This window comes from Aythya ferina, assembly GCF_964211825.1.
Source record: "Aythya ferina genome assembly, chromosome: 7".
NCBI classification, from domain to species: Eukaryota; Metazoa; Chordata; class Aves; order Anseriformes; family Anatidae; genus Aythya; species Aythya ferina.
This window is the reverse complement of record NC_140302.1, coordinates 33028336-33054703: the sequence shown is the minus strand read 5'-3', so window position 1 is coordinate 33054703 and position 26368 is coordinate 33028336. Positions and strand designations below refer to the sequence as shown.

Sequence of the window (26368 nt, the reverse complement as noted above, 5' to 3'; positions counted from 1 at the left end):
CAGCCAAGGTAAACAAGGCAATGTGGGAGCCTTCCCCACCCGCGCCGCTCCATCCGAGGAGATCGGGGCACTTAACTGTTTGGCTTCTGCGGGCACGGAGCCCCTCGGGGCAGGGGATGCTCAAAATCCGACACCGAGGGATCAGCCACCAGGATCTCTAAGCCTGAAAGGCACAAACCTGAGCAGCCCATGTGCCAAGCCCTGTGGATCAGCTGCCGTGGGGTGCCGGGATCTCCAATCCCTCAAGGAGCGAGCGCAGCCAGCCCCATCACCATCTACCGGGAGTTAAGCCCCGGGGACACGCGTGGCCTGAAGCTGTGTGACAATTCTGGATCCGGGACGGGGCACAGAGGTCCGCAGGCTCAGATGTGTTTAACAGAGATGTTAAAATTTGCTAACTGTTAAGAACCTACCGCAGCATTTCTGTCGTGTTTCAGTGGAGGCCTCGCTAGGCTCACGCCTTCAATAGCCACCTGTATTTTTTGCCCTGCTTGCAAGAAGGGCGATCCAGCAGGGTTTGCTTCCTGCACAAAAACCGGGCTGTTGTGTGTGTAGGGCTCTGCCATGGGGTGTACCCACCACAAACCGCTGGTGTGAGAAGAAGCAAGGATGCTTGGTGAACACAAGGCACACAGTTCATTTCCAGAGAGTACCTAAACTTAAATGATTTTACCAATAGCATCAGAATAAATGCAGGAGAAGCTGGTGAGCCCACAATTCGCTTAGCCACACGCTTCCCAGCCAGTTACAGCTTGGAAGTTGTTTCATTTCAGGCATCCAGCATTTCGTGCTCACCACCCAGCTCCCCAGGGAGGGAGGCAGCCTCCCCGCCCCGCTCCGGGACCGAGCTCCGGCATTTCTGGCTTCCACTTCAGTGCCAGAGCCACTGGGGCCACCCCGAACCCCAGCCCATGAGCTCTTCAGTATGAAAAGAAAACGCGTGTCCTCTGGCAGCAGCTTGGCAATGGTTAATCACTGCAGGAGAGCAGCCGAGTGCAGGAAGCACCAGCCCGCAGCCTACAATTATAGGGCTGCATTTGGGGCACCCATCGGGCTGAGGTCACCGAGCAGTTTTTGCACGTGGTGGCTGTGCTGAGCTACAGCCAGCCGGTCTCCTGCGTGCCCTAAGAGCTCCCTGTTGGATTTTATTTATTACAGAGTAAAGGAAGACAATGAAAATAATAAAAATAAAAGCCTTTCCTTTGAAAAGCCACCGCCACATTGAGAAAGGAAAGCCCTAGCAGCTTGCTGGAAGCCCAGAGGGGGAACTGAGGCACCATTTGTCCTGCAGGGGGGGAAGGGGGAATATTGTGGCATGTTTTTAACAAGTGTAGAGAGTACATTTAAAACGCCTACGTTGGCTGCCTCAAGTTTCAAGTGTACATCTATTGCAAAAACCAAGCCCCCACACAAAGAGGCTGGGGTCGGACGTTATTCTGAGGCTGCTCTGGGCCACTCCAGCTTACAAAGGGGCCAGGATTTAACTCTTCTCTTGCAAAAATCTCCCCCAAAGCAGCTCGACTGCAGCAATGTGAGTGGGAGGATTGGTGAAATAACAACACGGGCTACAACTGCAGCGAGACCTTGGTGGAGGCACCGTCAGCTCTAGTGTTGGTGATCCACTCAGTGGCCAAAGGAGCGCTACCTGGAGCCTTGGAGCTACCTGGAGCCTTGGGAAAACATTTCAGCTTCAAAACGAAGGGCACAGCCCACTCCTTCTACCACAGGCACCTGCACGAGGAGATGTCATACACTTAAAAGCGGTGGCGGCTCCGATCCGGTAGATTTAATGACAAGATCCAATGAGAGAAACTAAAATTAAAAAAAATATCAATGTTTACATGCAAATTCCTAACGGTGAGTTCAGTTAATTATTGAGGTGGGCACACATTTTCTCAGTTGAGCATTTCAGACTGGAATAGTCCTTCACAAAATGCTGTGCTGTAGCTGAGCCTTGGACTCGGCAGCACCTGCTGGCTCAGGGCTGTGAGCACAACAAGTCAGGCTCTAATTCCTGGCCAAGGAGACACGCGAAGCCAGACCGTGGCTTTCCTTTGGACCTGGCCGTGAGGTCTGTAACGTGATGGAGCTGCCAGGGGACCAGCGCTGGGCTGAGGTTTGGAGAGGATCCATCCTGTCGCTTGCTCCATCACCTAGAACCACACATTTCGGTACACCACCTGAGATGCTGAGAGCATCACAGCACTCTTTTTGCTGGACACGCTTCGGAGAGGTGCAGTCGGCCGTGCAGGCAGGCACAGCACGGCCACGGCACCACCACGTCTGCAGAGCAGCAGCCCCGAGGAGCGGGGAGCTCCCCCTCTCCTGCCTGGCCCCAATCCATCCCCCGGGCCTGCCAACAGAAGCGCCAAGTCGGTACTAAATTTAGTGCTGGCTTTTAAAAATATCAAAACCGTGCTGATACCGGGAGTACATTTTGTAAGAACTTGCCTGGGACCTGGAAAAAAAAAAGGAATTGTGGCTCAAAAAACAGCCAACCCAAATGGTCACCGTGGCCTCAGAGGAGTTGAGGATGCTCCCGGCACCTCAATCCGGGGTTGTTCTACACAATGGCCCCAAAACCACTTACTGTGATCCCAGTGCTGACAAATGGGTATTTCAGCATTCAGAACCATCCTTTAAAAATTCTCATTTCCTCTTTCTGCTCGTTTCATCCATTTTATACCAAACGGATGCCTTATTGAGCCTCGATGCCTACTGGTTAGTTGTCGAGAATGACGCACCGACTCCCAAATATTTGGTCTTGCTACATTTTGTGTTTATACAGAAATTCAGACTCGGGTCACCAGCACCCAATTTGAAATTTTTGGGCTTCCACCAAAAACCAGTGCTGGACAGGACTGCGATACGATTTATGATCAGCTACAATTTATGTTCTGTCTCCTCGGTCTTGGTTTCTCCGCACGTCCTGCTAGGCTCTTAGGCTAGCAATAAACATGGCCCCACACGCACACACACACATCAAAGAGCCCTCTGAAAGAAAGCCCTGCCTGCCACATTTATCCCCCTTGGGTAGGGGGGTGAATATCAAACCATTCCTCCTAATTGCAATGCGTTATTGAGGCACCAGGCAGGAGCGAGCACCGCGCAAAGCAAACACCCCAGTACCAAAAAGGAGCTCTGAGATCCTGCAGGCTGCTGCCAGAGCTCTGAGGAACAGCACTGTGCATTAAAAAAAAATAAAAATAAGGGTTAACATATCCGTTGTTAACATAAAAACATGAACAAAGGGTAGATTGCTTTTTAAACAGGATGCTAAAAATCAAAATTGAGGTTTTGATCATATTACCTCCGAATCCCAAAGCCTTAAATGCAGCCTGGGAAGAAGGTTTTATCCCAAGGATTCCCTTATTGCAGGCTGCCTGGTGTCAAAGCCTTCATGAGTAGGGCATCCCCAACGCCAGGCTGATAAGAAACATCATCTTTACTGACAAAAACCAAGCTGCTCAAAAACCCAACACCGTTCAGTATAGGCAAAGCAGGGCCTGGGCTGGTGCTGCTCCTCGTGCTGCAGAGGAGGTGAAGCTGGCTGTTCCCAGCCACGTGAGCACTCGTAGTTTGCAGTTTGCCTTTCTAAAGGTGATACAGCAAGCACTTGCACAGGCTTTTAAAGGATTCAACATCTGTCATTAGAAGCTGCACAAAAATACACGGCTCTCGGCACGTTTTCCTAGGCTTCTCTACTCACCATGCATTTTTTCAGTCCAGGAGTTCCTCTTTTGGGTTTATTCTTCTGGTCTCTCACTCCTGCAGCCAGATTTTTGCTCCTTAGTGCTCCCTCCCTCCCTGGACACCAAGTGGCCATCTGCCTGGTAATTCCCACCTGCCTCGAGGGCAGTCCCTTGAAGGCTTCCTCAGGCAAGGAGCTGCTGAGTTGCTGGGTGAGTGCCACGAGGATTGCTGCTCTTGGCTTTGTCTCTTTGCTTTCTGGGTTTATCCCCACGATGTGCCTGCAGATGCGCCACCAGGAAGCTCTGTACGACCACACTGACCTTGCATGGACTTCTCCAGCCAGGTTGTTCCACCACCCAGCTCGCTGCCCGCGCTGCCCCTAACGCTGGTGCTGTCACCAAGTGCCACCAAGTCCTCCAGTGTGGCACCGAGCCACAGACCCCAGCCCTGACCCCTTCAGTCTCTTTCTCTCCATAGATATAATTCATGTTTTCCGCTGCTGTAGGGAACAGCCACCGTATTGTACGTGTAAGTGAAATTAAAAATCTTCATTATTTTGATAAATGACATCCCAAACCCAGATCCTAAGCAAATGCTGCTTTCCAGGGAGCCGTGCACATTGCCCACGAGGAGCATTAACCCTTGCTGCTATCACGGAGCTGGTGCCAAGCAAACCTCTCTTTCTTCCCCTTACTTTCATGGGGAAGCTTTGTGCTACAGCTGAGAAAACAGCCAGGAAAAGCTACCTGAAATACACAATGAATTTATCCCGTTTTCGTTTACTGGCAAAAAAACACTGCAGTAAAATGTTAATCAAAGCACATGAAAATGCTCTGAGAAGCACACTGTCTGCTCCACCACTTCTCCAGGTTAACACCACTGCTCTGTTTGTGCTGATACCTCGGTATTTATGAAAACCCCACAGTATTGCAGACAATTTTAAGCCTGAGCACACCGATGGGGTTATTTCCCTCTGACAAGTCCAGGAAACAGTGGGCGACCGGTGACAACGAACTCCGAACAGACACTGCAGCTCATGGGAAACAAACACAGGAGTGTGTTTCAAAAAATATAAATAAAAAAGCAAGGAAATACCCCCAGACACACACACACACACTCCCTATTGATCACCCTTGAGTTGCTAAGGTCACCGCTTCATCTAAATTGCAAGTGAGCTCAGTGGCATTAGGAGTTATGAATCACCATGGTGGCTGCTTAGTTATTGAAATTTCCTGCGTGGGAAACCCAGGCACAGATAACAAAAGAGGCCCCTAAATGCCCCTATTCAGGATGCCCCCGGCCCCGCAGTCTTTCAGGGGCCGGCGGTAACGTGAGAACCAAAGGCAGCACGAGATTCCACGCACAGAAGCGTTTTATGAAATGAGGAAGCTGTGCAAACAGGGAAATTCGATTTTGGAGAGCGTGGAAACCTCCACGGCAGCCGTGTAGAGATGTCACCAAGGAACAAGGAGGGCTTTCCATCAGGCACGTCTCCGAAGACCTCTGTTACAGCTCAAGGACAGCCAAAAACCACGGAAATCTCTTTGCCCAGCTTCTTGTTTGCTCCTGAGCTTTCCTGCTGAGGCACAGGCACCGAACCTTTGGGGTCCACTTGTACCACGTTACTGCTGTGTGAACTCACCGGGTCACCAACCAAACGTCAAACCTGAGATTTCCAAATTTCTGGCCCAGTCTTCAGACCGGGACCGCAAGCGTAACTGCACCAAAGGAGGGAGCTTGCTCTGCTGCTGGACGCCCTCTGCAGACCTCTACATGAGCCAAAGGCCCAAGAAGCGGGGCCTGCGGGGGCTTTTCTTGCTTCTGTGCTTCTGTCAAAGCCTTGAAGCATCCCTAGAGGTAGTGGTCGAACTCCTGCTCCTGCACAGGCCCTGTTTAGACATTAAGAAATGTCTATTTCTAGACACTATTGAGAAATGCAAACCACACCTGCAGCTTTGGCCCAGCGTTGCCTGCTGTAGGACAAGAGGTCGATCCCCTGCGAGTCCTCCACCCTCCAGCACCAGGCCAGACGTAGTCTTGGTCCTGAACACATATAAGATGATGGATGCCATTCTACAACTCCTCCTGGATGGATTAGTGTAATGACATATTCATTTTCGTGCTGTTGAACCTGTTTCAGCAGCAGGGAAATTACCATAAATTGCCTGAGGGCACCGGTAACACACAGAGCCAACAGAGGGCTACCACCACCACCACCCTTCTGTCCTGGGCCACAAGCAGGCAGCAGCCCTACAACACCAACCTGGGATGGCTCTCTTTGAGCAATCTCTCTGCCAGCAGGGTCCCCAGGCACCCCGCCACCACACACAGGCATGGGGTCACCCAAAAAAGCCTGCAGGATGCTGTCCCTTGTCTGGGGACCCCACCACACCATCAGCTACGAGCAAATGCGCTTACTCAACGCTTTTGGCTTGAAACAGAGCAGGCAACTTAGGGTTTGATGCTGTTACTCAGTAATAAGCTGATGAGATTTACGCTGAGTGGCACAAAGCATCCTCCTGCCTGGGACTGCGCAGTGCTAACACATCCCTCAGCCCCTGCAGGCCAAAGACCAGGAGCCACAATCTCATTAAAACGGCCGGAATGGAGGAAATGAATGAATGGGCAGCGGCTCATTCTTGGCCATTTGTTGCAGGCTGGCTGGTAACATGGAAAGTATTGATTTTTTTTTATGTTGTGCTTCAGAAGGTGAACAATTTTCAGGATGCCAGCCACCAAGCCTCAAGAAAAATCCCTGGGTTTTAGTTTCCAAGACCTGAGTGACTTTATTTCAGTGTGTTCACCGTGTTACTATTACTAATACAATCACTTCATTTGTGCATCAGAGTCCAGACACACATTAAACATTTGCTACAATCCAGTTCACATAAAACACTTCAAACCAACCAAACAACCCCCCCCCAAAACAAACAAAAAAAACTTTTAAAAAAAGAAAATGAAAGGAAAAAAAAATCCCATGTTTTAGAAATAAAACAGCATTGACATTGCATTTGCATCCCACGCTTGTACTTCTCATCTCTTAGCTGCTCAGTGAACTTGTAAACTTAATGGATTGACTCTTCTCTTTCAAAAGGGTTAAATGAACTCAAGGAACAAAACATGGTTTTGAATCCCTTTTAATCCCTTCCAGTTTCAATTACACCATTAAAAGCTGCCCCAGGTCTGGGATTCTCAGTCTGGGTCATAAACGCTAGCCACACATTCATTTTTATTTACTTATTTTTACAGCAAACCTCACCAAAAGTGGGCAAAAGGAGAAAACTCACTTTCAACACATGATCAAGCAAATACAACCCAAGAGTCAAAAAGCTCATCCTGTTTTTGTGTGCGACACCAGTAATTCAGCTTTGCTTCCTCCTGGGCAAGCATTATGAAAACATCTTTTAGAAACCAACAGCACAGAAAGCTGAGCTTTCTGTGAAGACTTTTTGCTTGTGGAGAGAAAGATTTGTTGCTGTGCTTCCAGCTGGTTCCACGCTCATTTCGGGAACATTGGCTAAGACAGATGTGCATTTAATCACAGAGATTCAGAGATCAGCTGAAGCTCCCTACCCGCCCAGCTTCTTGCAAAAGTATCTAATTGCAATCTATTTTAGTGTCAATTTTCTTTCAAAAGCTACGTACCTGGCAAGGAGGCCCCACCTCTCAATCACACCAGCCACATTTAACATCTCAGGCGTAGATTTAAAGCACGTAGCCAGGCTCTGGATGAGGATGTGCACAGAGACAGAGCTTGCTTTTTGCTCTCCAGAATGCCTACACCCATCTCTCCCCCCTTACAGGACCATCAGAGGGATGGATTGGCTCTACGGAGCCTTTCCAGCTCTATCAGAAGTGGTTCCTTAAATGACAAGTTACGCTTACGAGCAATATTTCAGCACTTCCCCCAAATTATGAAGTGCCTGTGATACAGTTAATAACGTGATTGCCGTGATCGCAGAGGAGACCGAAATGCCTCAAGGATCCATTCTGCAGAAAATTGTGCAGTGGCAAAGTACTTGCTGAGGTTTAGCACCTCGCTGCCCAGGCAGCTGCCATAAATGTGACAAAGTGAAGCATAACCCGACTCGAACGCTGTTATTTTCCACGGCTGATTTGAGTTGACTCGATACACATGAATCACAGAAAACATTGAGACAGCCCAAAAGGTATTTACATAAGGGGCTGATTATCACAGTAAAGAGTTATCTGGGTAGAAACACACTTGCGTTTCTGGAGGATGGAAGAACCATCTTTCATCCCACAGACATCTCTAATTCTGCAGGCATCTTAATTTCCATGAAGATCTCTGAAAAATCTGTGTTCACATTACAAAAAGAGCAAAGGATGAAGAGCTTTAGAGGATGCTGCAGGCGATCAGCGTGCTGCTCTCAGGGCATGATGAGGATGCGTGCCAGCCTTCATTTTGGTTACTGACATCCTGCACTGGATTTTGACTCCGCACTAAGCAATTCTACTAATGTTACTTAATTGTTTATCCCATCCCAGAGATTCTTCTGCACACATATTTACATTGTTACACACACCACGTCACTGCTGAAACCAAACAAACTTCAGAGGCACAAGCCAATTTAAACACGTGAGCAGAGCAGCTCTGCCCATCTGCACACTGCTCAAACTATTTCTCTTCTCTCTGTCTGATGCCGAATTCTGATGAAAAGGGTAAAAAAGAATTACGCTGTGGTTTGGTGGTTCACATTTCAATAAACCTCTGGCCTCATAAGTGGTAGTCACCTGTGACCACACGAAGGAACTTGCAGAATGTGACATTCAGGCCAGGGTATCCATAAAGTTCAAACAATTCTGGAAGCTTCTCTGGAAGGAGCCAACACCCTGCGGTGAATATTTTCTAACTTACAACCCCACCTGACCACTTCACACAGCTTTTAAAGCACGAACAGGGTAACCTTCATTCAGAAAATCCTCTCTAGGTCACAGAGCTTGCAGGCCAGCTCCAAACAGACCTTCAAGACCTTCAAGCACTGCTTTTACCCACCAGCCTTACACTGGTTAAGAAGACCTGGGTACAGTGAAGTCCCACAGAGGAGCATGACACAGAAGACTCGACCTAACCTATGTCACAGCAACCATTAACTTACACTAAAGATCAAGACACCATTTCCTGATCAAAATTTTCAGTAGTGTATACAAACATAATAACCAACACGTTTCCTAGGTTTTATACTGTGGATGGGAACTGATTAGCATTGGCTGATAGCTATTAATTCTCTGTTCCACAGCAAAACACGTCTATTGTGTACGTTCCCATTCATGATTCAGAGTACCCTCCTGCTGGCAGCGGCATCTTTTGACATTTCTGAACAGAGCTTAAGTAGAATAGCTGCATTTCCCGTGCTGTCTCCTGTCTTGTATTGTACTTGTCACAAGCTGGCGACCTGTATTTGTGGGGTGGAGAAGGATACTCTCCAGGGAGTGCCCATTTAATATTCTCAGCTGTGCCGTGACCTTTTCCATTAATAGATGTCACAATAAGGGCATGCCTTTATTGCCAAACCACAACAGCACACTGGTTAATCGCCCACAAGACAGGCGTCACCTGAAGCTCTGACATGAATATCCAAGCACACGTCTCATCTTGCCTATATCTGAGTGGGGAGGAGCAGCCTGGGGGGCTTGCAGCAAAAATCCCCGAGGCCATTTATCAAACACCAGTCGGTGCAAATCTGAAGGAGAAGAACATCAGCTTTGAAATGAAGATAACTGAACAGTTCTTCAGAAAGAGCAAATACAAGCTGAACTTCTTCCTTCATTGCTGACACCTACAATGCAAATGACTAGTGGGGGGAAGACACTGGCAGCGCCTGAAAGGGAATGAGCAGAACAGTCCTCTTGAGGGGAAAAAAAGAAAGGAAATATTTGAAAAAAAAAAAATGAATAATTTAAAAATAGCAGGGAAGAGCAGCATAGTATCAAGCAGTGTAGTCCCAGCTCCCTCTTCTGGTCTTTCAGAATAAATGTACTGGAGCAAGGAGGTCTTCGTAATCTGGCATTTGGTTTCAAAATCTAGCAACAGTATTGACACAACTTACATATAACACCCATTATTTTCTTAAGCCACTGATGTACAGGCATGGAAATGTACTTTAGCATAGCATAACATTGTGCAGTACCTCTTTATTTCCTCCGTGAAGCCTTCACTTTCTTGAGGAGGCAGGTCTACACCTTCACCAGGGGCTGCAGCTGGCGGTACATCCCCAGAAACAAGCTTATCAGCTTTGTCGCAGCTATCAGGCTTGGAAGTGCTGTAAAATAATCGTTTAAATTTGTAAGGTGAAAAACTTTACAAGTGCCCACAGAGCTTCAGTGAAGTCTTGTGAAAAGAAAAGCTTCAGCTAGGTCTGAACTTCTGTCAGGAGCGCGTTGTCCCCTCCCCTGTACTGTCTTCCCCAGCTCCCACAAATTGCTTCTTCCTACAAAACCTATTTAAATTCTCAGCTGACCACAAAACCAACAGTAATTAATAGGAAGCTTTGACAGCTCTCACAGACCACAGCATTAACTGCCAGAGGAATTCAGGAGCCCTCTCTGCTTGCTGTGCATGAAGGCAGCGCGTCAGCCCCTAGCGACTCCTGTGCAGCTCTCACACGGCCCCTTCTCCTCAGCAAACACGTCAAACACTCCGTTCAGTGACTGGCCTTCTAGAAAAACTAAAATCCAGGACTAAAAAAGTCTCATGGTAACAGCCCTCGGCATGCTGTGAGGCTAAAAGCACAACCCCTGGAGTCACGGTGTGACTGTTTGGGTTGCAGGCCCGTACGTGCTGCCTCCTCCATGTCCCCCTGCTCAAAGCCCCGCTAGGCCCGGCTCAGAGGCCCGAGGGTCCCACGGCGATCCCCAGGGCACACAAGGACACACTGCACAGCAGTTTGCCTTACAGCAAGCAGCAGGGAATGCCCTTTCCCCATCCCCACAGAAAAGGAGCCCTGGCAGGAGTGACAACGTGACACAACCAGAAAACGGGGTGCAGGGCGAGCAGCCGCCTGCCCAGCCCCTGGCACGCATCCATGTGCTGTCTGTTTGCTTAAGCAAAGCCCACATGAGATGGAAAGACGTGACAGAAGCACAAATAACACTCCTGTCCCGAGTCTTCTCTCTGAGAAGGTAATCGCCTGCCACACAAAAAGTTTACCCCACAAAAAGCTCATTTTGTTTTCCCTCGCTGAGCACACCGCTAACCCTGCTCCTGGTTACCCTCCCTAAACTAATGACAGAAAATAAAGTATGTGACCCATGACTGTCTCTCAAAAACCCATCAAGGTGCCCCAAATGAGTCCAGTACAGGGACAAAACCAGATCAGCACTGGCTAGGGCAGCCAAACTGTTACACTTATAACTATTTCTATATAAACAGTTGCCTGCACATACCAGAATACATTGTTTTTGCAGTTTGGATACTAAGTTCCAATGTCTTCGGTCTGTTTCCTAAAACAATGTGAAAGAAAGTGAATGGTGGGGCTGATTCCCTCCTGCCCCCGTAGATCTGAACACACCTCTGCCCACGGGGCCATAAAGCTACTTACGGGGTCCTTCTCCACCCTTTGCAACCGCCTTTGGTCCACTCTAAGTCAGCCTGCAGCGGGACCTGAAGCCTGGTGTCCTCCTCTCACACCACCAGCTCAGACTGTTACAGTGTCTTCTCCTCACCCCCAGTAATTATACTTGCACAATTGTAGGAGGTAGATTAAATCGCATCGCTAAGAGTTGGTGAGGTTCAGGGACAAATGGTTCCTTTCTTCAGGAACACGTACACAAGTGAGGACAGACACAGATCACATCCCCAACTTCAGTCACGGTACAGATGAGCATGAGACCAGTTATTCCCAAAGTGTTTATCCACTAACTTACTAAGATCACAAAGCTATTCCTGAGAGCTGACATCCCTGAAGTTGCTTTGCGCCATACGGGCTGGCTATCAAGTCATTCCTTCTATGAAACTAGGCAATAATCTCTGCTTCAAGCACTCCTCTCTCCCTTCCTTCCTTCCCCACCCTGTCCATGCTGACACAGGCTTCCTGACTTCTCAGTCCCGTCAAGTTTTAAAAAAAAAACAAAAACAAAAAAGGGACAAAGAATAAAAGCTGTTTCCTTTTCCACGTGGAAGACTTTTCCCTTTGCTAAAAACGTCTCTGTCCTAATATAGCAGTAGCATCAAACGTATACACAGGCGACGTGACTATATAGGGTCAGGCGGAGATTAGGGAAAGTGAGATTTTAAAGCAAAAAGTAAACGGCTAAAAATAAGCAAAGGCTGAACATCTGCTTGGAGAGCTAACAAAGCATCACAAAACCCAAACGCCTCGCCAGAGGGCCCAGCCAAGCCGGGATACCAAACAGGCACAAACTGCTGGACACTGCGAAAACACAGCAGTGAAGTCCTCGCGGTAGCACCTGCTCCCCTCACACCCCACTGCTCAGTTATCCTTCAGCTTTCCCTTCACGCCTTTCCACACAAAGGGCAAACTTTCTCAGCCTTTGGCTAACATCACCGCTAACGCTCTCCACGAAGCAAACCCAGCTACCAGAACACAGCTGCTTTTAGAAGAGCTCTGCTCCTTGGACTTCACGGAGCACAGTTTTTAAGTAATTCTCTAAAGCTATTTCCTGACCCTTGGCATACGCAGCCCCCCCGGGTACTCCTGCCAACCCCAAGGCAGGCACCAAGCAGCACCAGTCCCCAGGACACAAACTACACGATGGGGAAAGCCCCCCCTGCAGATAAGGCAGCGCTGCTGCCACCTGGCACAGGTTCCCCTCTGGCAGCATAACGCCATCCACGTGGCAGGCTGGGAGACAGCCTGATGCAGGGAACACGTTTTCCAGTGCTTGCTCAGGTTTCAGTGTCCCTGTATTCACACCAGAGCTCTGCCTGCTGAGGATTGAACACCGTGCTGCAGCTCCTCGGCCTCAGCACGAGGTTAATGGTGAGAGCAGAAGCTTCCTGGCTGCTCTGCCTCTTCCCTGTGGCCTCCCCTACAGTCAGCTCGTTCAGCAGCTGCTTTCTAAGCTGCCAATTTTCCTGGTACCTGCAAGATTTCTGCCCACATCTCAGGCAGAGGAGTTACCGTGGATCCCAGCTAAGCAGAGGCCTCCTGAACAGAAGTGCTGCTTGCACCTGCAGCACAAGCAGAAAGATGAGATGTGCCTGGCCAGGATTTCTCCTAGAACGTGTCTGCTGGCAAACCAGAGTGAACTTGGCCTTTTGGTTTCATTGCTAAACAAAAATGCTTGGCAGAGCAGCCAGGGAACTTTTCACCTAATTCTTTTCAGGGCACTACTCTGCGGATACAGTAAATAAAGTCTGGTATTGAGCAGATGATGCCACCACGTCCCTGATCGATACGTTACCAGCAGGGGAGGAGAGGCAGCCAGTCGTCCTGAAGAAACAACAAAGATAGAGTTTCTTGACTGACAGATGGAGGGACAACCTGATCTCTCATTATGTGCTGCCATATGGAAGACATTTAGCACGAACTGACCCCTGCCTGCCACGCACCATTGTTTTCCCCTGTTGAAGGGCACACCATCTGCATTGTACGACACCCCTGATGGGGAAACACTTATGTGGAAACAAAAGGAACTTATGAGTAAATAACTAAATATGTTGGAAAAAAAAAAAAAGAAGAAGAAATACTACTGTATTTTATTGTATATTGACTGGAAAAGCAACATGGCACCTAATAACTCTAGAATTTAGAAATACAATGCACAGGTGTAACCAGGAAGCATTGACATGGAGACAAAACGTGTGTGTATGAGAATTTTTCTGCACTCACAGTGAAGCAGCAGTGCAGTATTTCTCCACAAAATGCCAAAAAAGCAGTGCCTTTTGAAAGATCATCTTACCTAGATAGGCAAAGAAGCGCTCCATGCCACAGGTGAAGAGAAGGTGAAGGATAAGGCAGTGACATGAAGCAATGAGAATTACTGGAACTTCCCTCGGGCAAGAGGAGCGCAGTCCTGCCACCACTGATCCTTGTGGTGAGCGTAACCTCCTGTGTTTTCGGAGCACTGCTTTCAAGTTCGATGTGAACAAACCCCAAAGGCAGCTGTGGCTGCTACTGCTGGAAAGCAGGAGCCCAAGCGTGTGCCCACCAGCTGCATCGCCAACAGGGAGTGGGCAGCCAGCAGCACCCTGGGAAGGAATGACGAGGGCAAGGAGAACACGCAGGCTTTTGTGTCTAAAGCTGTTACAAAAATAAAGGAGGGAGAAAAACAAACAACTCTGATAACAGAAACCCCGAGACCAACTTTTGCACGCTTATGGTAAAAGCGTTTTAAAGACAGAACTGATGGAGATCAAAAGAAAAGGTGTGACGTGATGAACCTTCAGTCTCAGATCCAGATAAGGACATGAACAGGGTGAATTCATGAGGTTTGCAAGAAGCAGTAAATTAAGACACAATGAAAATTGCTCTTCGTAAATGTTTCCTAAGGCAACATTTACCATAGGCAGCCGGGGTGCCTTTTTGCCTACAAACAGCAAACCATCACCCCAAGGGCAGCAGTCGTCTAATTCAGACTGCATTCGGGAGACCATGTATAAATCTTCCTAGCACTTTTGGTGGTGGCTTTCGATTTTGTTTTTGTTTTCCTCCTTCACACCCGGAAAGCTGCTCAGAGCTCCAACTCAATTCTAACCAGCTCTTTTCTAACTCTTTTCTAACCAGCTTGCTACTACAGCAGGCAACGAATTAATGAGAAAAAATAGAACACCCCCCTCTCCCCCCCAGAGAAAACAAACCTTTAACCTAGTTGCATTTATGAAAAACAAAGAAGCACAATTCAAATTAAAACTTACAAGAACTGGAAGAAATCCACATCATTAGCTTCCTATGTAAACTTCTCTAGATCTTCCTGCTTCACCCCGATCGTCGTTTCTCGCAGATTCACCCAGCACCAGCAGTCTAACTAGCTTGGGGACAAGGGAAGACCAGCACCAGCTACACACCAAGGTTACCCAGCTTTTAAGGTGGATTGTGCAAACGCCACAAGCTTCCTTCTGCCTTTGATAGCATACTGTTGCTCTTTCAGCGAACCAGTTTAATGCTAGCTTAAATATACCGTGCATGTTTACACTCTGCTGGGTTCACAATGACCGAAGGGTAAACACACCCTGAGAGGCTTCCTCTCCTGTTGGCAGGTAAGGCAAATGTACGTGCCCAAAGATGTTGACAACCCGACCGCCACCAGCACAGCGAGGCAACAGTTTCCCTCCTCAGTGCAAATAAAAGCAGACAAAAGGCCCTGTGTCCAGCAGAAACGAGACACCTGAATGCTTTATAGTCAGCATCGTGGTGGTAAGGAACTTCTCAGGATTAAAGATTAAGAAAATGACTGAAGGATCACCTAAAAATAATAATGATGTGTATTGCACCTTCATGTTGTACGATCCTCTGTTCCAAAGTGATTTGTTCTAGGGGAAGGGTAAGCAACATCTTCTTCTGAAGGTTTTGTTTGAGTGAGAAGATTTGGATTCTGGTAAAAATTATACAAATGCTACACCTGCTACAGCCTCGGCAAACCCTTTAGAAACCACCTGCACCAGACATATATCCACCCAAGAAGAGCGACAGCAATGTCTTGGCCAGTGCTGACCTCTGTGGGCTTCCTCTCGCCCCCCAACCCCACAGCAAGCAGCTGGAGCAGCTTCCCACCACGCCAGCCCTTCACAATACCTTGCTGCAGTCAGCTCCGCAGCATCCCCGGGCTCAACATCTCCGTAAGCCGCAGGAACGGGCAGCGGTTGCTCAGAAGGATCGAGGGCAGCAGCCAACTGTGTATCATCACCTGGCCCAGGAGGGCTGCGGAGAGAAAAGACATGGAAAAAGGCAGCCTTAGAGGTCTGAGTTATTGCAGCGTTATTGTCACTCGGCTGGCTGAAGCCCCCGCTGTTTGGCATGTGTGTGCTGACTCGTGTCTCAGGGAATGCAGGGAAAGTTGGTATTTTTAATGGGAGTTGCGTTTGTGTACAGCTTTACTGCTCCCCCAGGACTGAAGTCACTGGAATTTTGTCTGTGTTACAACTGCAGGAGCAATGAGATAATACAATCCAGCAGCAAATTAAACCAATTGTGATTCTGATTTTCAAAAGCAAATGAGAAAACGAGCTACTGCTTGAACAAGGGAAGGGCAGGACCCCCTTGAAAAAAGACCTAACACCCAGGGGGCTGGAGCCTGGCTTCCACCTGCCCTGGGGCTTCTTGCCCCACACCTGGGCAAGCAGGACAGCCCCTCATATTGGCACCAAAAGGCTGAAAAGAAGTGATCTGGAAACCCATCTTTGAATCAATAAGGAAAGGAGCCTTGCTGAAGAAAGTTTTTTGTTTGTTTGTTCTAAACGAAGGCACCAAAGCACAGGAACCCCCTGCAAACAAAGCTTCTGTTGCCTGCTTCCACCTGACTTTCCTCTGTGGCCACCCAGAGACCAAAGTCCTGGAATTACCACCTGTCTGGGGAGCTCACCAACATCCCTAGGATTTTTCTAAAACACAAAAGACCACCTTTGGTCAGGGTCCCAATTTCACACCTGCGGGTTCCCTGAGTGGTGTAGAGGCACTGCTTTTCTGAGCTCCGTACTGCCCATGTTGAAGCCTGCCTGAACACACTGCTCACAGTTTGCTTATTTTATCCCAACTGTGCAGTAGCACGTTCACGTGGGAAAAGCTATTTGTCAAGTTTGTTTTCTTCTTATTTTCATCCTAAATTAATGGCCTTTGTGATCCCCTGTAAGCTCTCTCCCTGCCACCACACCACCGCCAAGCAGAGCAGGGCTGAGCCACCCTGTACAGTGCAGGCCTCAGACACATATACTCGGCTACTTTGAAAACTTACAGAATGGCTTTTATCTAATTACAGCAACAAACGATTAAATGCCCACGTGTCCCCTGGTTTAACACCATCTCGGGGCCCAGGCTGTGTTAGGAAGGGCTGAGCCGAGATGCCTCCCAGATCTGAGGTCCTCCAGCTGACGAGTACATAGGAGAGGTTTTCTCTCATCGCTAAGAGTTGCACACACTTGGGTGCTGCCTCTGCTTTCCCTTAAAATGAACATTCAGAAATTACCAGGGTAGACCATGACAGCAGGGCACTGCCACTTCTGTCCCATACACATCAGGAGTGAGGTGCCAAGGGCAGACGGGCCTTGTCCTGTTTGTGACCCAAGCACTAAGAGGCTGTCCTAGGAACACAAAAGCACAGCACAAGCACATCAAGTGCTCCTTGAAGCTGCCACAGGTGTGCCCTAACCCGGTGAGAAGTGTTTGCTCTCAGCCCCTCATGTCTGCTGCACGACAAACCCCGATTTCCAGGCAGCCTGTGGACGCCAAAACTTGAAACTCAGTCCCAGAGCCTGGGCAGGGGGTGGTGAAGCTGTTCATCAGCAGGCCACGCTGCTCTAGTACGGATACCCGAGGAAGCCATCCACCCGAGAGCTGCTCAAACAAGTTCCCCAAGCGAAATTCCCGGGCACCACAGCCGCCCCAGGCACCCGGCCTCCCTGGCCAGTTTGCTTCTGAACAAGGCCACGAGTCTTTTCCATCCTGATGCCCACCTCCTGGGTCGAGTCCGGAAGAGGCTCTACTTAAAATGACTTCCAAATTCGACTTATGACAAGCATGACTGAAATACTTCTCCAAGGAAAATACTTCACAGTTTAACAAGCAGTTGCTTACTAACAGCTGCAGCGAGCACGCTAAATTCAGCCCAGAGGCCGAGGCGAGCAGCCTGCTGTTCGTGCCACAAGTGAAAATGTTGACCACCGAGTGCCCTTCTGAGCTTCACAGCTTCAGTTTTAAAGGCCCTACCTAATCTTGAAAAGAGATTTTCCTCCAAGTCACTCACTGCGTTAGGAAGGTACACAAACAGCAAGCTTGACCCACGCGACTCATGCGCGTTAAATACCAACGAATGAATGAGGATTAGCCACAGAAACCTATGTCATTTCTTCTGGTTACACATATGAATCCTGGCTTCTGTTTACATAAGAAGCTTTTGAAACAAGGCAGGCAGGGTATTTTAAATACCTCGAGAAGCACGGACGGACGCAGAAGCCAGCAGGTTCAGCTCCCAGGCACTAACTCCACCAACACAGCTCTGGTGGCTCTCCCACCGACACCACCGAGATGCAAACCTTTAGGCCCCAAATTCCTACCAAAGTTTGAAAACGTTTTGACGCTGGTGCTGGAGACAGAAGGCAGTTACAGGTCTTGGCATTTTCTGCCTGTCCATGTTTTTCCAATCAGGAGCTGGATGTGGCTCCCTTTGAACAGTCAACAACAACAGCTCCAAGTTTACTCCGAGGGAAACCCATAAGCATTTCAAGCCCTGCCATCTCCCGGTCCCAAACATTTGGTTGCTTTTAATGAGATAACAGGAAAATTTATAGATCCCGCTCTTCCTCCAGAAATCTCTGGAAAACAGCATAAAACACCCCCAGGGAGGATTGAGTTCTCAGCATCCTCATCACCCGCTATTTCATTTTCCTCAGGAAACAAGATGTTGCTCACCAGGGTAGAACAGGGCTGATAGACAAAATCCTCAACGTTTTGTACTTGTCCTGACAATAACTCAGGCCCGATAGCCAATTTTTGAGCCTCTGTTTACACTTCTGCAATCGATTAATCGATTGCAGAAAAGCATTGAGAGGATTTGCTATTTCTGAGTTCTTACACTGCAATTATTTCCAAAGAAAACAATATCTAGTGGCACCTGCATCAGTTCACATACATGAACATATTCTACCTTGTAAAATTTCTTCCATTTTGAGTAATTCCTTCATAATGTTCACTTTTTCCCCCTCTTAATTTTGTAGTTTATCTCACACATTTGCCATGTTCTTTGAAGTAAACTTCACATGGGGAAAACCCAACAAACTGTTCTAGTAACTCTAAGCACCTTTGGCATTTATGCTCTTTAAAAGTATTTTTGTGATTATTGGGACTCCTGTTGCTAGATTTGGCAGATCAGGAGGTAAGAAGTTCTTTCTTAAATTAAAAATCAACCTCCTTGGTATCAAAGTAAAACTAACCTTGCTCAGGAGTGCCACATAAACTGCCGGCACAGGATTAAAAACAAGCAGCAGACAACCCATCGCTCCTTCCCCCCCAGCCTTCTGAGATAATTTAAGATCTAACATGAATTCGGAAAAGCAGGAGATGCTCAGATTAAAACGGGAAGCCCAGTTTTACCTCTTAATGAAGTCAGGGGACATCCATCCACCCGAGCGATGCCCCCACACCACGGCAGCTTTCCCAGCGCCGAGCAGCAGCGAGCGCAGGGCCCCAGTTGTTCGCACGTGGGCACAGCCAGGGCTCTGCTGGAGCAGCCAAGCAGACCCCCAGCCTGAAGTCGGAGTTTAAACACACTGCCTGCCTTTTGTAAACCCCACAAAGACTCGCTTATGCTTTCGACTTCGCGACTTTGGAGCAAATCTCTCCGGTTTCTTGCGTGCTCCGAAGGGGGAACCACAGCGTGAGCGGCTCACGGCAGCCCCCGTATTTGCACCGAGGGGCCTCGGTGCGGCACCCAGGAGGCGAAGCTGGCACATGGTGGGGATTTGAGTCAAATCCTTGCTGTAAAGGGGCTCGTGAGTTGGAGGCTGTGCCCAGCATGTGGGATCTCAGAGCCGGGTGCCGAGCGGACCCCATCACCCGGGGGCACCCGGTAGGGCCCCCACCTCACCACGGGTGACCCTGTGGGGCCGTCGGGGCACGGGGCGAGGGAGCAAACTCCGGGAACGAGGCGTTTGGGCAGCGCTGCTGGAAATCCCGACGCGGCACCCAACTTCTCCTCCCGCGACGCCCCCGGGAGCCCTGCCCGCCGCCTCCCCATCCACTCTCCCTCCCTTACCACGGCCGAGCAGCAGCAGCAGCACGAACAGCCCCGGGCTCCGCCGCCCTCCTCCATCCCCTGCTGTCGGGGAGCAGCCCGGGCCCGGCCCCGCTCCGCCCGGCTCCCCCGGCCCGCCCCGGGCAGCCGCAGAGCGAGCCCAGCGCCGGGGGGCGGGCGCCGCATCGCCCCCGCCGGCCCCTTCGCCACAGCCCCGGCTCGGCACAGCCCGGCCCGGCACGGCCCCGGCTCCTCCCAGGAGGATCCCGCACAGGGGCCGGGCCCGTGAAAAAAAAAAAAAAAAAGAAGAAAAATGGAATAAGGGAAGCACGTAGGAAGGCTCCCGGCCGGCGGCCGGCTCGGCTTCCACAAGTTTTTCCAGTAACTTTTTAGCAAGTTCTTCCCAACCCTCCTATCGCGCTCAAACTCTTGGGTTTGAGCACATCTCCTGAACTCGCACTGTAGGAGCATGGGCCCTGATTAATCTCTTGGGTTTGCGATGGGTTTATCGCAACAAAAGACCGGCTGCCTGGCTAATGAAGCCTCTGCCCGCACCCCTGTGTTGCACATTGAGTCTCTGCCCGGGGAGATGGGTATCAGGGCTGTGGCACGCCACGCCACGCCAGGCTAAACATCTGCGGTGCCAATCCCACAGCCGGGCTGCTGATGGGCTCCTGGCTCACCCTGTGCCAAGAGCTCAGGGAAAATGCTGGTGCTACAGAGACCGATTTCAGCCCAGTCAGGGTTTGGGGGCTGACTTGATGTGCCCCCTGCACCATAAACTATTTCTTCTTGTTCAATTTTCTGAGCTAAAAGAGGGAATGGATTTTGTCCAAATTGTGTATCACAGGAGTATGTTCACATTCCTTCCACTTAATGCCCCCAAACCGATAAGGACTGTCCCTAGGTGAGCTCGCTGCCCCATCACACCACTCACACACCTGTATGGGAAACGGAGCGACACACCGAGTGACCCCCAGAGAGCAGAACAGACACCTCAATGGGCACAAAAAGCTGAAAATCCCACAAAATATCCCACATCGCCTGGGCTGTGAGCACACAGGGGCCGGCTGCTGCCACCAGGAGCCAGGACAGCGAGGAGGAGGGCCAAGCACGGGCTGGGTTTGGGGAGAGCAGCTCTCTGCCTCCCAAGCAGCAGGAAACCAGGGATGGAAAAAGTGACTGGGATTTCTGATACAGGTACAGGCACTCGGCCACCCTCTCTCGTTTGAGGGGGAACTAAGCCCTTTTGTCATCTGGAAACCATTTCACAAATGGCTTCTGCAGGTATAGCAGCCCTGAGGGGGAGGGAGACTCCGGAGAGAATGAGGTTCATTAAAATAAACACTGATTTGCTTCATAGTCTGGCACAGACTGCGGACACAGAGCAGCTAAGTTCCTGCTAACAAAACCAAATTTAGCAATTTTGGAATTAAATGGTCACTTTGCTCAAATAACATGCCCTCCCTGTGCATTCATCAGTCTCTGGGCGCACCAGGAGCCCTTCCCCTCTCATCCTACCTCAGCCACAAAATCTTTCCAATTTTCCTGCTGGTGCCTCCTGTGTGGGCACATCCACACCACTGAAATGCAGACAAACTGATAGGCAGCACCTGCAGGAGCAGGGAGCCAAGTTGTGCTCAATTACCTGCTTCTCCTGTGAGAATTAATTGATCTGCCTTAATAGGGGGCTTAGGGGAGGGGAGAGGAAGCAAGCTGGGGAGCAACCTCCCAGCTGGTGGGAGGCGATTACAGGCTGGGGCTGGCTGGGAGAGCCCTGAGATCAAGGAGAGAGGGAGACTGAGCTGGAGAAGATCTCACAGGTAAGAGGAGAAGATGAACATGCTGTTGAGGTGAGCTCTTCAAAAATGCAATGAGCACAACAGGCATGTCTGTCCTTCATCCATGCTTCCCTCGTTCCTCGCTGCTCCAAATCAGACTCAAGTCTGGCACTTCCAGAAGCACTGGATGTCAGAACACCATTTTAGGTTGCATTTTCAGAAATCTGGACTTCAGCTCGAGGAGTGTCATAAAGGTAAAGCTGTCATCACCAGGAGGCCTGCCAAGTGGTCAATGTGCTGCAAGGCTGCAGGTAGACACCTGGTGGGAACCCACGATGGACATGAGTGGGAGCGGTGACCCATGGTGCCTCCCCTCTGAGGATTCAGTCAGAGAGATTTTCCCCGAACCACTTCCCTTCTGCCAAACCAAAGCACTCAAAGCGGGGGGTGGGAAATGAGTCAGCCCTCAAGGAAAAAAAAAAGAAAAACAAAACAAACCAACAAAACACCATGAAAGGACATGAAACTGGTTTGAGAAGAATGTTACGTTAAATAAATCTTTAAAATGCAGTTTTTCTTTTAAATTTGCCTTCTGGTTCTGGGAGTACAGGATGGACTCACATCAGACTGACAAGCTTCTCCCAGTAGGCACGAGAGCAAGATGCTTTCTTCTCCAGCCTCCATCCCTTAAAGTTGGGATTAAGACTGTCACCAATCTACAAGCAAAGCCAAATACTATGATATTGGTGATAAACTTGCAAAACAGCACCATGTGTGTTTGTCCTGAGTAATGAGGCTGTCATGTGTGACTGATCATTAGGAAAGTGGAGGGGAATTTTAAATTTTTCTTGGTGAAAACTTAGTGCCTGTTTTCAAGGCCATTTCCAAGAAGGAAAACCATATAAATGCACTTAAATTTGTTTAAAATTAAAGAGGAATTTCTCTTCTCCATTTCCTAGCCAGGGGTTCAGAGTCGTACCCTCTGCAAAACCACAGAATCAATTAGTTGCAGAGCAGCTTGGCTTAGAGACCCAAGCCACTTCTGTACCAAACACCTGAAATTTTTCTTTCCACTGCTGTTCGCATACAAATTGCCCACAACATCATTTGTGGCGGTTGGAAATGAGGCTGTGCAATTCCCAGCAGTTTTTATTGGCAAGGCTTCGAGATGGCTGTCTCCCAGCCCTTCACCTTCAGCTTCTGCCTTGAAAAAATAAAAAAAAGTTAAGCCTTAAATCATTACATTCTGGAGGATCAAAGTGATAGGAAACTGGCTTTTTGGTAATTTCCAAATAAACAAGTGATTTAAAAAAATATTAACTCCTAGGCTAACCTTAGAGCCTCAGAAATTCCAACGATAGCTTTTCTAGCAAACCAGGTTTATTTGGAGTTTCTATCAGAAAAACAAGATTTGGAAAATGCTGATTGCAACAGGAGCTTTGTGTCCAAAAAAAGAAAAAAAGTGGATGTGGAAAATCCTGGAGACTTTCAAATATTCAGCACAAACCAACTCTATTTTGACTCATTTAATGACACTGTTAAGAAAGGGAGGAGGGAGCTTTTAGAGCTTTTAGTCTCCACTTATTTTCATGACAGCTAAATTTTTTCCCTTAGTTGTTAGAAACCGAGCAATGCATGCATAGTTTTTGCTTGCATTCCAGCAAGCAAATCCATTCTTCTCTGCCTGCTGCAGCTATTCTTAGCTGGCTTTGATATTTCTATCAGCCAGGAGAGCATAACAATGTTATCATGCTAACAAATTCCAAAGATTTTACATAAGCTCTTGAGTGCCTTTTAAAAAAAAAAAAAAAAAAAAGTGGCATTGATTACACTGCTCGTGTTTCATTAGCCAAAGGAGCTATGAAAAAACAACGGGCTGAAGGAATAAAATAGAAGTTTGATGAGTCTCGGTCTCATGAAGCAAGTGCTCGGAGTTTTTCAGGGCATCGTTTACACGGAGAGGCCAAGAGGCCAGGTTTGAGGCTGGAGAACACCAGCTGGTTGAGGCCAGCAGATCGCTTAAATCCTGATTGTCTACATGCAGCCTATTCTCCTAATTTGGTTTTTATAAGCTGAAACAACCAGATATCCCCCTTGTTTAAGTGACTGATGGCAGTACAGCGCGTGTGGGAGGGTCTGGGTGACAAAGGATCACAGGACCACACGGCAGCTTTCTCCCTTGCCCGATGTGTTGGAGCCAAACCCTACTGATACCCCTCTATGACCAGGGAAGGGGATGGGTTTGGCCTGGGCAAAGCCAGAAGAGCTCCCCAGAAAACTCTTACCAGGCACCTTTCAGCAGCAAGAGCAAGATTCACACAAGGGAATGGGGCCAGACCATGACAACAGCACCAGATGATGCCACTCAGTGTTTCAGGTGGACCTGAGAGCCTGGAACAATTAAGCCTTTGATTGGAGCAATTAAAATCTCTCCACTTACTACGATTTGAGAAAAAGAGGCTCTTCAAGGCTAAGGGGACTCCACTACAAGAATTAACCTGCAAGATACTGGTTAAGGTCCATGTAGATGAACAGAGTGCAAACAGATCCAGAAAGCATGGGATTTTCTTACAGAGTACCCAAATTAGGCATTGGAACGGGCTGTCCAGGGAAGTGGTTGAGTCACCATCCCTGGAGGTCTTTAAAAGATGTTTAGATTTAGAGCTCAGTGATATGGTTTAGTGGAGGACTGGTTAGTGTTAGGTCAGAGGTTGGACTGGGTGATCTCGGAGGTCTCTTCCAACCTAGATGGTTCTGTGAAATGCTAAGGCATAACAAAACCTAGGTAAGTCCCTCCTGCTATTAGTGATACAGGTGAGCTCCCACATACTCAGACACATACTGCTAAGACACCAACACTTGCATTTTAAACTCTCGTGTTACTTACTGAGCCTATCTACAGGCATGTTGAGCATTAGCCCCTAAAGCACACATCGCCTAAAGCCAACTCTAATGTCTTTGCTAGATCATGACAGCAACAGACAACTGCTACCTGTGGCCATTTAGATTTGGGAACAAAGACTGCAGAAGGCTGCTCGCCTCGTTCATTTTGAGAATCTAACTCTCAGCACTTTGCACACTTGACCTTTTCTTGTTCAAAAAGCATTTTACCTACAGGAGCTCTCAAAAAAGGGCAGAGAATGTGGCCTTTGCTCAAGTTGGGGGGAAAAAAGATAGAAGGAAAAACAGAAAGCAAAGGATAAGAGAAGTACTAGGAGCTCTGGCTCTTCAGACAAGGCTCCAGAGAAGTCTGTTAGGAAGCACTAGTGCAATGCAAGCATGCCAAGATGCAGAAAAACTGGAAGGAAGCCACATCCAAGTCATGGAGAATATGCCTGTGTCTGTAATTGCTATTCTCAGAGCTGCCCTCCGCAGGGTTCAAAGCTGGGACTAATCCTACTTTGCATATTCTATTAGAAACAGGGACAGTGGGGCTTGCTGCATGGCATCCAGCTCTGCGGGAAGCCAGAAGATAAGAGTTGGAATACAGAAAATACAGGAATACATGTATGTAGGGGACTCAAAAACAATTTGGGGAAAATAGGTGGCTTACTTGGAAGAAGCAAAGTTGAAAGCCAGTCAAAATAAAAAAAATAATAATCAGAAAGTAATTTTTAACTTAATGAGAAAAGAATGATACTAAACTGCCTGGCCAGACACTGGACAAAATCTCACAGTATCCTTGCCAGACTTCTTTAGCAAATCCCTGTATTTGACTGACTAAATGTAATTTTTTGAGAAGCACTGAAGGATGTTGGAAAAACAGCAGCTCCTCTATCAGCCGTGTCAATACATACCTAATAAACGTGTGACCAAGGTTCTCGAGTGTTTAACAATGTTTTCTGTGTAAAGATGTATCTGCAATTCAGCAAGACCAGGGATGATTTACTTCTGTACTTCAGCAGAGGAAGACATAAATAATAATAAAAAAATAATAGTAAAAGCAACACAGCAATGTGTCTCATACCTTGTTTTCCACTGGCATGTGCTTTCAGTACAACAGGGCATTCTGTCAGACCAGCATTTTATAAATACTTTACACTGATTTAGCCACTGCCTAAAGCACCACTCAATTAGGTCAATGGCATCTGCTAAATGGCATCTGGCAGAACTCCCTTTGATTTCTTAGAAAGAAATATGGGATGTCAGTTGGGTAAAAGCAAAATCATCTTAATTTTATTCTTCCACTAATAGAAAAGTCCCAAAATTACGTATCGCAGGCTCGACCCTGCAGTCTTTACACAGACAGAATTCCCACAGAGCTCACCAGCCAGCCAGGGACTGCAGGCTGAGCTCCTTCCATCTCAAAAAGCATAATGGTGCTACCAGTTACCCCTTCCGGGGATAACAGGGACAGTGAGATGGGAAAAACACCGAGAGAGAATTCAGATGCAAAGATGTCATGAAGAAGGTGAGGAGAGAGAGACAGACTGTTTAACTTTTTGCATGTCATTCAGGTGTAAATCACCTGCAGCTATTTTTCACCTTTCTTTTCTGATCCTGACAGGCTGCACAGGTAAGCTAATTTTGAATTAAAAAAAAAAAAAAAAAAAAAAGATGCATATAACCACTGTTTTGATAAGTTTCCTTTTAAATCCCCAAATCCTGTTTTTGGCTGCTAATGGCCCGAAGTGTTAGCGCTCAAAACCCACTTGACTGATCTGAAAAGCAGCTCTACATTCCTGGTACCTCATCCAGCAGGACTGCTAAAATATTTAGCACTGTATTTGTTATGCAGACAAAAAAGACCAAGTCAGTATTTAGGAAGGAGTGAACGTTCCTTTTGTACAATCGAACTTGCCAATTTTTGATGGCAAGAAGAAAGCACAAAGACGATCCCAAAGTATGTCTGGACCAACTTTAGCGATCGTGCCTGACCTCCGCGTAGGACACGGCGTTTTTCCAGTAGCTTTGCGGATGCCAATTGCTGCAATGCACTTTCCATATGAGAGCACTGTTTATATCCATTGGTGATGTCAGTCAGTGCAGCACAACTCTCGATTTTCCAAAAACCATCGGCAGTGGTA

General features: G+C 48.2%; 1 protein-coding gene across 9 annotated transcripts in view; it reads right to left on the bottom strand.

The window, feature by feature from the left end:
- TACC2 (transforming acidic coiled-coil containing protein 2) overlaps positions 1–26368 on the bottom strand; it is a 124648-nt gene that overhangs the window by 55702 nt on the left and 42578 nt on the right. For all 9 annotated transcript variants that reach the window (XM_084526819.1, XM_084526827.1, XM_084526823.1 and 6 more), the window contains 2 exons: positions 15411–15536; positions 9846–9977 (listed from right to left, as the gene is read on the bottom strand). In XM_084526819.1, coding sequence (XP_084382945.1) covers positions 9846–9977; positions 15411–15536 — 258 coding nt within the window. The remainder of the gene's footprint in view (positions 1–9845; positions 9978–15410; positions 15537–26368) is intronic.